The sequence below is a fragment of the Hyla sarda genome, chromosome 7, assembly GCF_029499605.1.
Source record: "Hyla sarda isolate aHylSar1 chromosome 7, aHylSar1.hap1, whole genome shotgun sequence".
Taxonomy (NCBI): Eukaryota; Metazoa; Chordata; class Amphibia; order Anura; family Hylidae; genus Hyla; species Hyla sarda.
Window position 1 is genome coordinate 153,686,424 of NC_079195.1, and position 12,806 is coordinate 153,699,229.

A 12,806-nucleotide genomic window follows, 5' to 3' on the forward strand; every position below is an offset into this window, starting at 1 on the left:
GATCTCTCTGTACGGGGCCCCGGCTCTCGGCCCAGATAGCGGGTGTCAACCCCCGCACAAAGCAGTGGCTGACACGCCCCCTCAATACATCTCTATGGCAGAGCCGGAGATTGCCGAAGGCAGCGCTTCGGCTCTGCCATAGAGTTGTATTGAGGGGGCGTGTCGGCCGCCACCTCGTGCGGAGGTCGACACGCCCCCTTCCCGCGGGCTCTCGGGGCTCCGTACAGGAGATCGCAGGGGGCCCCAGCGGTCGGACCCCCGCGATCTGCAACTTATCCCCTATCCTTAGGATAGGGGATAAGTTGCTCACCACTGAGTCACCACTGGACTACTCCTTTAATGATCGAATAGCGGCGATATTCGCATTCGTTGCAAATCAAATATTTCATGAAATTCGTAACTAATTCGGGTTCGTCAGCTTCGGTTCGCTCATCTCTAATTAACCCCTTTACTCAATAGACTGTTTTGACCTTAATGACCAAGGCAAAATTTCTAAATCTGACATGCTTCCACTTATTTGGTAATAACTTTGGAACACTTTTACTTATGAAAGTGATTCTGATTTTTCAAGGGCCAGTTCAGTTCTGAAGGGGAATTGGGGGGCCTGCATGTTAGATACCCCCATAAATCACCCCATTTTATAAACTGCACCCCTTAAAGTATTCAGAATGACATTACAGAAGTTTATTAACCCTTTAGATGTTTCACAGAGATGAAAGCAAAGTGGAGGCTGAATTTTTGGCGATTTTTATCAATTTTTTTCTGTAACACAGTAGGTGTTGACAAAGAAATGAAACTCAAGATTTAATCACTGAATTCTGACATATTTAGAAATATCCCATTTGTGGCCTTTATGCGCTACGTGTCTCTCACACAGGCCTCAGACATGAGGGTGTGCTGTGTGGATTTTGGGGCGTCCTTTTAGTGTGGGATATTTTGTTGGCATCATATAAAGTCGCAGAGGTGCAAAAATATTTTTTGGGAGACAAGTTGACGCTTTCATTGGTACCATTCTGGGGTACATGTGACACTCTGATCATGTTTTATTTTATTTTTTATGAGGTGGTATACATAAAAAAAAATCTATTTTGCAGTTGTCTATTATAAAAAAAAAATTAGATTGTTTCGTCATGTGGTATAAATGACGAACACATTTCTATACTTTTTTATGTTTTAGTATAAAAGCTATTTATTGTAAAAGCCATTTATAGCATAAAAGCTATTTTTGTAAAAGAAATCACGTTTGTAAGTCGCCATATTCTGTCATAACTTTATTTTTATTATTTTTTCACTGACGCAATTGTGTGAAGTCTCTTTTTTTGTGCGACATGTTGACGTTTTGGGGGGAGGGACTATTTGTGTGTGCTTTGGGGTGTAATATATATATATATACATGTTAATAGATTCATTAATGACAGGGATTGTTCTGCAGGACTGGTGCTTAGCAAATGTTGTGCCAGTATTAAAAAAAAGGGGTCAAAATGACATCTTGCAAACTATAGGCCAGTAAGTTTAACATATTTTGTAGGTAAGATTTTTGAGTTTTCTGAGATGTTTTTCTGGAGTATCGTAAAAAAAAGTAACCTTCTAACACAACATCAACATGGGCTTATGAAGGATTGGTCTTGTCAGATTAATCCTATTGGCTTCCGTGAGGAGGTCAGTTATAGATCGGACAAAGGCAAAGCAGCGGATGTTGTTTATCTGGGCTTTTCTAAGGCATTTCATACCGTATCACACAAAAGGCTAGTACATAGAATGGGAATTCGGGGACTAGAGGAGAAAATATGTTAATAAGCAGAGGGTGGGTATCAATGGAACCTGGTGAAAGTACCGTATTTATCGGGGTATACCACGCACCGGCCTATAACACGCACCCTCATTTTACCAAGGATATTTGGGTAAAAAAAGGTTTTTACCCAAATATCCATGGTAAAATGAGGGTGCGTATGTGCGCGTGTATACCCCGATACACCCCCAGGAAAGGCAGGGGGAGAGAGGCCGTCGCTGCCCGCTTCTCTCCCCCTGCCTTTCCTGGGGTCTAGAGCCCTGCTGCCGGCCCTTCTCTCCCCCTGGCTGACGTCATGCGCCGCGCCATGCAGCGCATAGCAATGACGCAGGGGACGCACGCCGGAGGCCTGAAGCAGCGCGGACCCGACCCTGGCAACAGGTAATTATGCAACCAGGGATGGGGGGAGGCAACGGGGCAGTGGCGCCGGCAATGGGTGCCGCTGCCCCTTCTCTCCCCCTGGCTGTCGGCGCCGCTTCTCTCCCCCTGGCTATCGGCGCCGGCACCGATAGTCAGGGGGACAGAATGGGCAGCGTCGCCGATAACCAGGGGGAGAGAAGGGCCGGCAGCAGGGCTCTAGACCTGAGGAAAGGCAGGGGGAGAGAAGCAGGCAGCGACGGCCTCTCTCCCCCTGCCTTTCCTGGGGGTGTATCGGCGTATAACACGCACATAGACTTTAGGCTAAAAATACTGTAATAAGTGGGCTACCACAGGGGTTAGTACTTGGTCCGCCTCTTTTCAATATGTTTACAAATGACCTTGTAGAGGGATTACAGAGCAGAATTATTGCAGATAACACTAAACTGAGTAAGGATATCACCACAGAGGAGGATAACATAATACCCCAGAGGAATCTGGGGATGCTGGAGTCTTGGGCACAGACATGGCAAATTAAGTTTAATGTGGTTAAATGTAAGGTTATGCACTTGGGCCATAAAAACAACATGCACAATTATATGCTAAATAATAAAACAATAGTAACCTTTTTACTGAAAAGAACTTGGGGGGTACTGGTGGACAGTAAACTCAACTTTAGTGATCAGTGCCAGGCCGCTGTTGCCAAGGTTAACAATGTCATGAGATGCATGAAGAGAGGCATGTGACATGAACACAGTTTTGCCTCTGTATAAATCATTAGTTAGACCACATATGGAGCAACTGAACTTGAGAGGGTGCAGAGGACTGCGACAAACATAATTAATGATATGAGAGGATTACATTAGCAAGACAAGTTATCAAACTTGGGTTTATTCAGTTAGGACAAAAGGTGTATTAGGGGTGATTTGATTACAATGTACAAATGTATGAATAGTACAGAGATCTTTCTGGTGATCTTTTTATACCCAGGCCGCAAACAATTACAAGGGGTCTGTGTTTAGAGGAAAGAAGTTTTGACTTTCATCACAGATGGGGATTCTTTACTGTAGGAGCAGTGAGACTATGAAACTCTCTGCTGCATGACATTGGGATGTCTGACTCAATAAACAAGTTTAAGGGATGGCTTAGATGTTTTTCTGAAAAAAATATAATATTAGGTTTTGCATTTATGGGGATAGAATGTTGATCCAGGGACTTATTTAATTGTTATATTGGAATCAGGAAGGAATTTTTTCCTCTGTCATGGGGCAATTGGCATAAGCCTCATAGGAGTTTTTGCCCTACCCTGGAACAACACAGCCCGGTTTTAGACTGGATTTGATGGATTATCTTTGTGTTAACTATACAAACTATGTAATTAGAAATGTAAAGGATAGACACAGAAGAAGCCTGTTAAATCTTTACTTCTATATAAGTGTCTCTGACTGCTATTCAACAATATTTGCCTGTCTCTTTGGAGCTAATCTCCCACAGGAGATATAACAGTCTATAATTTCTTTTCACAGGGATCTTGATTTGAAGAAGCCAATATACCAGAAGACTGCATGTTATGGCCATTTTGGTAGAGATGAATTTCCTTGGGAAGTCCCAAAGGAATTGGTGTTTTAAACAGAGATGGAAGAACTGATGCTATTTAGTAGGAAATATGACAACATTCTCCTTCAGGAACCCTACCTTTCTATCACTTAACATTAATGATGGCATTGATGAAATATCATTAGGCAATGGCAGTGAAAGGATTTTTTGGAAGTGAAAAGTATCAAGCAAAACTCAAGCACATATTCTCCATGTTAATTCATACTCTGCTGTAGCTTTTTTTTCTATCATCTTCTAATGCTTCTCATAGCATAGATAATATGTCTTCAACATTTTTTTTGCTCTTGACTTAGCCAGGCTGTACAATGTCTCATTAAAATATGTCAACTTACATATATAGTAGGTGACAGTATCTTTAAATTGGCTACATAGAACAACCCTATATTTTTATTGACAAATTTCCAATATATTTCTTTATTAATTCATTATTGTTTTTTAAGATCTCTTTGAGTTCATATAACAGAAACCTTCATAGTGAAAATCTTTCATGGTCATATGATGAATACACAGGTGTACAACATATAAAGCATTAAATCCCTGTACAAGATCAATATATAACTTACCATAAAACTCTATAAGCAATGTTCACACAGTGTAATGACCTCCCCTCGGCGGGAAGTTAGGGTGAGCTGGTCCAGGCCATCTATGCTGCAGGGACCATCCAGTGGGGATGGTTAGTCGTTGCGGGCTGTCCATTTTCACCGGGGCCCCTCTTCTCTGCGCTTCGTGACGTTGCCTTGACGACGACACACAGGGATGTACATGCGCAACGTCCCTAATCACTAGTCCAGGGCCAGGCCCGGAGAGGAGAAGAGGGTCCCCCCCCCGGTGAAAATGGACAGCCCGGAATGACTAACCATCCCCACTGCATGGTCCCTGCAGCATAGATGGCCCAGACCAGCTCACCCTAACTTCCCGCCGAGGGGAGGTGAGTACAAAACGGGGGGGGGCTGTATCATGACAAAGGCCGCAGTGGTCTTCAACCTGCGGACCTCCAGAGGTATGCTGGGAGTTGTAGTTTTGCAACATCTGGAGGTCCGCAGGTTGAAGACCACTGAGAAGGGATTGACAGGCGGAGAGTTCACTCGAGTATAAGCCGAGGGGGGCGTTTCCAGCACGATAAATCGTGCGGAAAAACTCGGCTTATACTTGAGCTTATACTCCAGTATATACAGTAGACGCTTCATATCGCGGGAGCCGGCGCAGGACGTAAATATACGTCCTGCGTCGTTAAGGGGTTAAAGGGGTATTCTAGGAAAAAAATATAATGGCTCCAGAAAGTTAAACAGATTTGTAAATTACTTCTATTAAAAAATTTTTATCCTCCCAGTAGTTTGTGCTGTTGAACTTGAGTTGGTCTTTTCTTTCTGACAGCAATGCTCTCTGCTGACACCTCTGCTTGTCTCAGGAACTGTCTGGAGCATTAAAGGTTTGAAATGGGGATTTGTCCTACTCTGGACAGTTCCTGAGACAAGCAGAGGTGTCAGAAGAGCACTGTTGTCAGACAGAAAAGAACAACTCAACTTCAGCAGTTGATAACTACTGGAAGGATTAAGATTTTTTAGAAGATTTGTAAATCTGTTTAACTTTCTGGAACCAGAAAATAAGTTTTTTCCTGCAATACCCCTTTCAGGAGCAAGGCCCAGTGCCAACGGTGCCTCAGCACTTGTACTACTACTCCCATCATGGAACAGAATTAGTGCAGCACTGAGGGAAATGTACAGTAGTACAGTACCAAAAAAAAAAAGGAAAAGCAGCATTACACATAAAAATACATATATTACTCATAATAAATTGCTCTTTCTGAGTGTTGCTGTGTAAGAGGGGGCGTGAAAGAGGAGTTTCAAAAACTGTGATTATCTGTTGTGCGGAGTGAATCTGTGGAGTGGGTGTGACTGCCTATAGCCCACATTCATATTTTGGGGGGAGGAGGAGTAGATTGGGCACAGGTGTATAAATCTTAGCTTGGGACTCTTATTGAGAGCTTGCTCTTTCTGAGTGTTGCTGTGTAAGAGGGGGCGTGAAAGAGGAGTTTCAAAAACTGGAGTTTGAAAGCAGGAGGTTGAGATCGCTGTGAGTTTTAATTTTTGAACCCACAAGGTCTACAAAAAAAATTAAGTGTAATTTTGACTGTCTGTTTTTTCCTATACATTTGTGAAATCCCCATAACTAGATGGCCTCCATGTTGGAAAATGCAGTCCAATGTACATCCTGTTCAATGTATGCAATCCTTGAACAACAGTTTGAGGGTGCATATTGTTGTGCGAGATGTGTGCTAGTTGTCCGTTTGGAAGCCCAGATCCTGCATCTAGAGGGGCGACTGGCAACAATGAGAAGCATTAACAACATGGAGAGGAGTCTCCTGCTCACTGAGCAGGCACTCTCGGGAATAGAGGTGGGGGAGGACAGTGGGACGGAGTTGCAGGACAGTCAGGCAGTTAGCTGGGTTACAGTTAGAAAGAGGGATAGGGGAAAAAGTGTCAGGGAGGCTAGTCCTGAACTGGCACACCCCAACAAGTTTGCCCGCTTGGCAGATGAGGGGGATGCCATTACAGAGCTAGCAGAACTGCAGCAGGATACCGCCTCTGACCGCCAGGGGGGTGTCTGCTCCAGTAAGGAGGGAGGGAGGAGTACAGGGCAGGCCAGACAGGTACTAGTGGTGGGGGACTCAATTATTAGGGGGACAGACAGGGCAATCTGTCACAAAGACCGGGATCGCCGAACAGTGTGTTGTCTGCCTGGCGCACGAGTTCGGCACATCGCGGATCGGGTTGACAGGTTGTTGGGCGGGGCTGGAGAGGACCCAGCAGTCATGGTACATATTGGCACCAATGACAAAGTAAGAGGTAGGTGGAGTGTCCTTAAAAATGATTTCAGGGACTTAGGCCGCAAGCTTAAGGCAAGGACCTCCAAGGTAGTATTTTCTGAAATACTACCAGTATCACGAGCCACACCAGAGAGGCAGCGGGAGATCAGGGAGGTAAACAAGTGGCTCAGAAGCTGGTGTAGGAAGGAAGGGTTTGGGTTAATGGAGAACTGTGCTGACTTCTCTGTCGGTTACCGGCTCTATCGTAGGGACGGGCTGCACCTCAATGGGGAGGGTGCAGCTTTGCTTGGGGAGAAGATGGCTAGAAGGGTGGAGGAGTGTTTAAACTAGGGACTTGGGGGGAGGGAACCTACAGCAAAGAGGGGAAAGATAGTGTAGATAGAGAGGTGGGAATTATAAATGTACCTGGGGGTGGAGCGGAGGGAGGGGTTATAATAGTTAATAGGAATAGGCTTCATAGGAAAATAAAACTTACACCCTTGAATCCCATTAACCCCAATAACATAAAGGATGGAAATGTAAAGTGTATGTTCACAAATGCCAGAAGCCTAGCAAATAAAATGGGGGAGCTTGAGGTCTTGATACTGGAGGAACATATTGATATAGTTGGGGTCACTGAGACATGGCTGGACTCCTCGCATGACTGTGCTGTCAATCTGCAGGGGTTTACATTGTTTCGCAAGGATAGAATGAACAGAAAAGGTGGTGGAGTCTGTCTGTATGTAAGAAGTGGTATGAAAGTCAGTGTGAACGATGCCATAGTGTGTGATGATTCTGAGGATGTGGAATCATTGTGGGTAGAATTACAAAAGGAGGGAAATACTGAAAAAATAGTATTTGGTGTAATCTACAGACCCCCTAATATCACTGAAGAGATAGAAGTTCGGCTTCATAAACAAATAGAGAGGGCCGCCCGGGCAGGTACAGTGGTAATAATGGGAGATTTTAACTATCCAGATATAGATTGGGGTCTGGGGTTGGCTAAAACTACAAAGGGGCGACAATTCCTAAATTTATTGCAGGATAATTTTATGGGCCAGTTTGTGGAGGACCCAACAAGAAGTGATGCCTTGTTGGATCTGATCATTTCCAACAACGCAGAGCTGGTTGGTAATGTAACTGTGCGGGAAAACCTTGGTAATAGCGACCACAATATAGTTACTTTTGACTTAAAATGTAGAAAACAAAGACAGGCGGGGAAGGCAAAAACATATAACTTTAAAAAGGCAAATTTCCCTGGGCTGAGGGCTGCACTACAGGACATAGACTGGGGGGAGGTGTTCTCAAATACTGATACAGAAGGTAAATGGGACATCTTTAAATCAACTCTAAATAACTATACAGCTAAATATATACCAAAGGGGAACAAATATAAACGATTAAAACTAAATCCTACATGGCTGACACATGATGTTAAAAGAGCAATAAACAACAAAAAAATAGCCTTCAAAAAATACAAATCTGATGGGTCAGCTATAACATTTAAACAGTACAAGGAGCTTAATAAAATCTGTAAAAATGTAATAAAAACAGCAAAAATTCAAAATGAGAGACAGGTAGCCAAAGAAAGCAAAACTAATCCTAAATACTTTTTTAGATATATAAATGCAAAAAAACCAAGGACAGAGCATGTAGGACCCCTTAATAATGATAATGGGGAGGTTGTCACAGGCGATCAAGAGAAGGCGGAGCTACTGAATGGGTTCTTTAGTTCTGTATACACTATGGAAGAAGGAGGAGCTGACATTGGCCAGGTCAGTGCTGGTAACACATCATGTAATGCACTGAACTGGCTTAATGTAGAGATGGTACAAGGTAAATTAAGTGATATAAATGTATGCAAATCCCCAGGACCGGATGGACTACACCCAAGAGTTCTTAGAAAGGTAAGTTCAGTAATATCTGTACCCCTGTTCATGATATTTAGAGATTCTCTGGTGTCTGGTATTGTGCCAAGGGACTGGCGCAAGGCGAATGTGGTGCCAATCTTCAAAAAGGGCTCTAGGTCTTCCCCAGGAAACTATAGACCGGTAAGTTTAACGTGCATTGTGGGTAAATTTTTTGAAGGACTTATAAGGGATTACATACAGGAATACATAGGGGATAATTGTATTATAAGTGATAGCCAGCATGGGTTTACTAAGGATAGAAGTTGTCAAACCAATCTAATTTGCTGTTATGAAGAGGTGAGTAGAAGCCTTGACAGAGGAATGGCTGTGGATATAGTGTTTCTGGATTTTGCTAAAGCGTTTGATACTGTCCCTCATAGACGTCTGACAGGTAAGTTAAGGTCTTTGGGTTTGGAAATTTTAGTTTGTAACTGGATTGAACACTGGCTCATGGATCGTACCCAGAGAGTGGTGGTCAATGATTCGTACTCTGATTGGTCCCCGGTTATTAGTGGTGTACCCCAAGGTTCAGTACTGGGACCGCTGTTGTTTAATTTATTTATCAATGATATAGAGGATGGTATTAACAGCTCTGTTTCTATCTTTGCAGATGACATCAAGCTTTGTAGCACAGTACAGTCTATAGAGGATGTGCATAAGTTACAAGATGACTTGGATAGACTAAGTGTCTGGGCATCCACTTGGCAAATGAGGTTCAATGTGGATAAATGTAAAGTTATGCATCTGGGTACTAATAACCTGCATGCATCGTATGTCTTAGGGGGGATTAAACTGGCAGAGTCACTGGTAGAGAAGGATCTGGGTGTACTTGTAGATCACAGACTACAGAATAGCATGCAATGTCAGGCTGCTGCTTCCAAAGCCGGCAGGATATTGTCATGTATCAAAAGAGGCATGGACTCAAGGTACAGGGACATAATACTCCCCCTTTATAAATCATTGGTACGGCCTTACCTGGAATATGCTGTTCAGTTTTGGGCACCTGTCCATAAAAGGGACACTGCGGAGTTGGAAAGGGTGCAGAGACGCGCGACTAAACTAATATGGGGCATGGAACATCTTAGCTATGAGGAGCGATTAAAGGAGTTACAATTGTTTAGTCTTGAGAAGAGATGTTTAAGGGGGGGATATGATAAACGTATATAAGTATATTAATGGCCCATACAAAAAATATGGAGAAAAACTGTTCCAGGTTAAACCCCCCCAAAGGACGAGGGGGCACTCCCTCCGTCTGGAGAAGAAAAAGTTTAGTCTCAAGGGGCGACACGCCTTCTTTACCGTGAGGACTGTGAATTTATGGAACGGTCTACCTCAGGAACTGGTCACAGCAGGAACAATTAACAGCTTTAAAACAGGATTAGATACATTCCTGGAACAAAATAAGATTAATGCTTATGAAGAAATATAAAATCTCATCCCTTCCCCAATATCGCGCCACACCCCTACCCCTTAATTCCCTGGTTGAACTTGATGGACATGTGTCTTTTTTCGACCGTACTAACTATGTAATACTTTATCATTTCTCACTATTTTCAAATAAAAAATTAGTTTAATCATTAAAAAAATTATAAAATTAATTCCTTAAACATTCTGCCATCCCCACTGCATCACTTTTTTTTTTTTTTTTTTTTTTTTTTTGGTACCCAACGAAATTCCTAAAAATTGCCTGTAGGGAAACTGCCAAAGGGGCAAAAATACCACAGAAAAGATAAAAACATCAGAGAAAACACCAGAAAAAAATGCAAAAACTCAGTGAATCTGTCAGTAAATCTCAGTCATCAAAACTGCTGACAGTCCTGTACAGAAGGGAGAAGAGCAGGACAACACTTGCTAGTTTTGTTCTCCAGAGTGTAGAGTAATGTGTGGTTACAATTTGACCACATTCATTTAGCTAAGTTCCAGATTAGGGTTGGGGTCACATGCAGCTAATGTGCTGCCTGAACAATTACTGAGTGGAAAAACGTTTACCTTACATTGCTGCAGTTTTGCAGTGTTTTTATTATTTTATTTTTTGCTGCCTCATTGTTACATGTGAAACACTTACCGTATATACTCGAGTATAGGCCGAGTTTTTCAGCACGATTTTTCGTGCTGAAAACACCCCCCTCGGCTTATACTCGAGTGAACTCCCCCACCCGCAGTGGTCTTCAACCTGCGGACCTCCAGAGGTTTCAAAAATACAACTCCCAGCAAGCCCGGGCAGCCATCGGCTGTTCGGGCTTGCTGGGAGTTGTAGTTTTGAAACCTCCGGAGGTCCGCAGGTTGAAGACCACTGCGGCCTTCAACATCATCCAGCCCCCTCTCACCCCCTTTAGTTCTGAGTACTCACCTCCGCTCGGCGCTGGTCCGGTCCTGCAGGACTGTCCGGTGAGGAGGTGGTCCGGTGGGATACTGGTTCCGGGCTGCTATCTTCACCGGGGAGGCCTCTTCTAAGCGCTTCGGGCCCGGCCTCAGAATAGTCACGTTGCCGTGACAACGACGCATAGGTGCGTTCATTGCCAACGTACTCGTGCGTCATTGTCAAGGCAACGCCTCTATTCCGGGCCGGAAGCGCGGAGAAGAGGCGCCCCCGGTGAAGATAGCAGCCCGGACCACCTCCTCACCGGACCACCTCCTCACCGGACAGCCCTGCAGGACCGGACCAGCGCCGAGCGGAGGTGAGTACTCAGAACTAAAGGGGGTGAGAGGGGGCTGGATGATGTTGAAGGCCGCAGTGGTCTTCAACCTGCGGACCTCCGGAGGTTTCAAAACTACAACTCCCAGCAAGCCCGGACAGCCGATGGCTGCCCGGGCTTGCTGGGAGTTGTAGTTTTGAAACCTCTGGAGGTCCCCAGGTTGAAGACCACTGAGGGCGAATGATGAGAAGAGGATGATGAAGGGGGGGTGTGGGGATGATGAAGGGGGGTGGGGATGATGAAGGGGGGATGTGTGGGATGATAAGGGGATGATGAAGGGGGGATGTGCGGGATGATAAGGGGATGATGAAGGGGGGATGTGCGGGATGATAAGGGGATGATGAAGGGGGGATGTGTGGGATGATGACAAGGGGATGATGAAGGGGGGATGTGTGGGATGATAAGGGGATGATGAAGGGGGGATGTGTGGGATAAGAGGATGATGAAGGGGGGATGTGTGGGATGATGACAAGGGGATGATGATGAGGATGTTAATGACGGGTCTGGATGATGACAGGGGGGGATGAGGTATTTCCCACCCTAGGCTTATACTCGAGTCAATAACTTTTCCTGGGATTTTGGGTTGAAATTAGGGGTCTCGGCTTATACTCGGGTCGGCTTATACTCGAGTATATACGGTAATTAAAAAAAATTTCACCTTTGTGCCAACACTACATCAGTTTGCATGTGCTGCAGCACATTATTGCTATACAATATAGCTAGTTTAGGCTTCTTTCACACTGTATGTAAGGCTCCGTTACAAATGGACATTAATGGCTCTTTCTTTTTTTTTTTCTACTTTCTCTGCCATTAACGTCCATTATTGTAATCCCAATCACTTGAATGGAATTCCTCTGATGTCCATTATTTTTTTTTCTTTTCTTTTTTTATTAAATGTAAAAAAAATTGACATACATATAAAAAATATACAATACTTCATAAACTAATATTTATTTCTTATTTTACCATATGCTCTCACCCCCCTCATCCCACACCCCTCCACTGCCAGCCTATTGCCCTTATCCCAAATATCTTATATCTTTCTTTACTTCCATTTCTCCTATTCTTTTTTTAATTAGAAATACTTCTTTTTTTTCCCTAAATAATATGTAGATTCATATTTTCCAACTAAATTGGTCCATTCTTTAATATGTGGGGCTTTGGTACAAACCATTTCCTAAGAATCATGATCTTAATCAACCCAGTTTCAAAATGTGATATTTATTTTCCCCTATTTCCAGTCCCAATACAGCAGTAGCCACGTTATAATAAAAAAATTCACCAAAATTCTCCTCAATTTTTCTATAAGCCTGTTCCCATAGTGTTTGCACCTCCTTACACCCCCAAATCATATATAGGAGATCTGCTCTCTCCGTACTACATCGGGGGCACTTTGCATCAGATCTTTTCCCCATCCTGAACAACCCATAGGGAGTGTAACAAAGTCTATTAATCAGTTTAACTTGTGATATTTTGTGATTTGTGTTAATAGAGGATTTATCTATATTTCTAAATATTTCCCACCATTCTTCTTCTTCCAACACCCCTATTTCATTTTCCCATTTCAATTTTTTATTTTTTTTATTTTTTGTGCATTGTGTTTAACCCTTTAAGGACCCAGCCCAAATATA

At 43.5% G+C, this 12,806-nt stretch overlaps 1 protein-coding gene across 2 annotated transcripts in view; it reads left to right on the forward strand.

Annotated features, from left to right (window-relative positions):
* Positions 1–4,056, forward strand: part of MAT1A (methionine adenosyltransferase 1A) — a 363,839-nt gene extending 359,783 nt beyond the window's left edge. For both annotated transcript variants that reach the window (XM_056530954.1, XM_056530955.1), the window contains one exon: positions 3,673–4,056. In XM_056530954.1, coding sequence (XP_056386929.1) covers positions 3,673–3,775 — 103 coding nt within the window. In that variant the 3' untranslated portion in view covers positions 3,776–4,056. The remainder of the gene's footprint in view (positions 1–3,672) is intronic.
* The last annotated feature ends 8,750 nt before the right edge of the window (positions 4,057–12,806 follow it).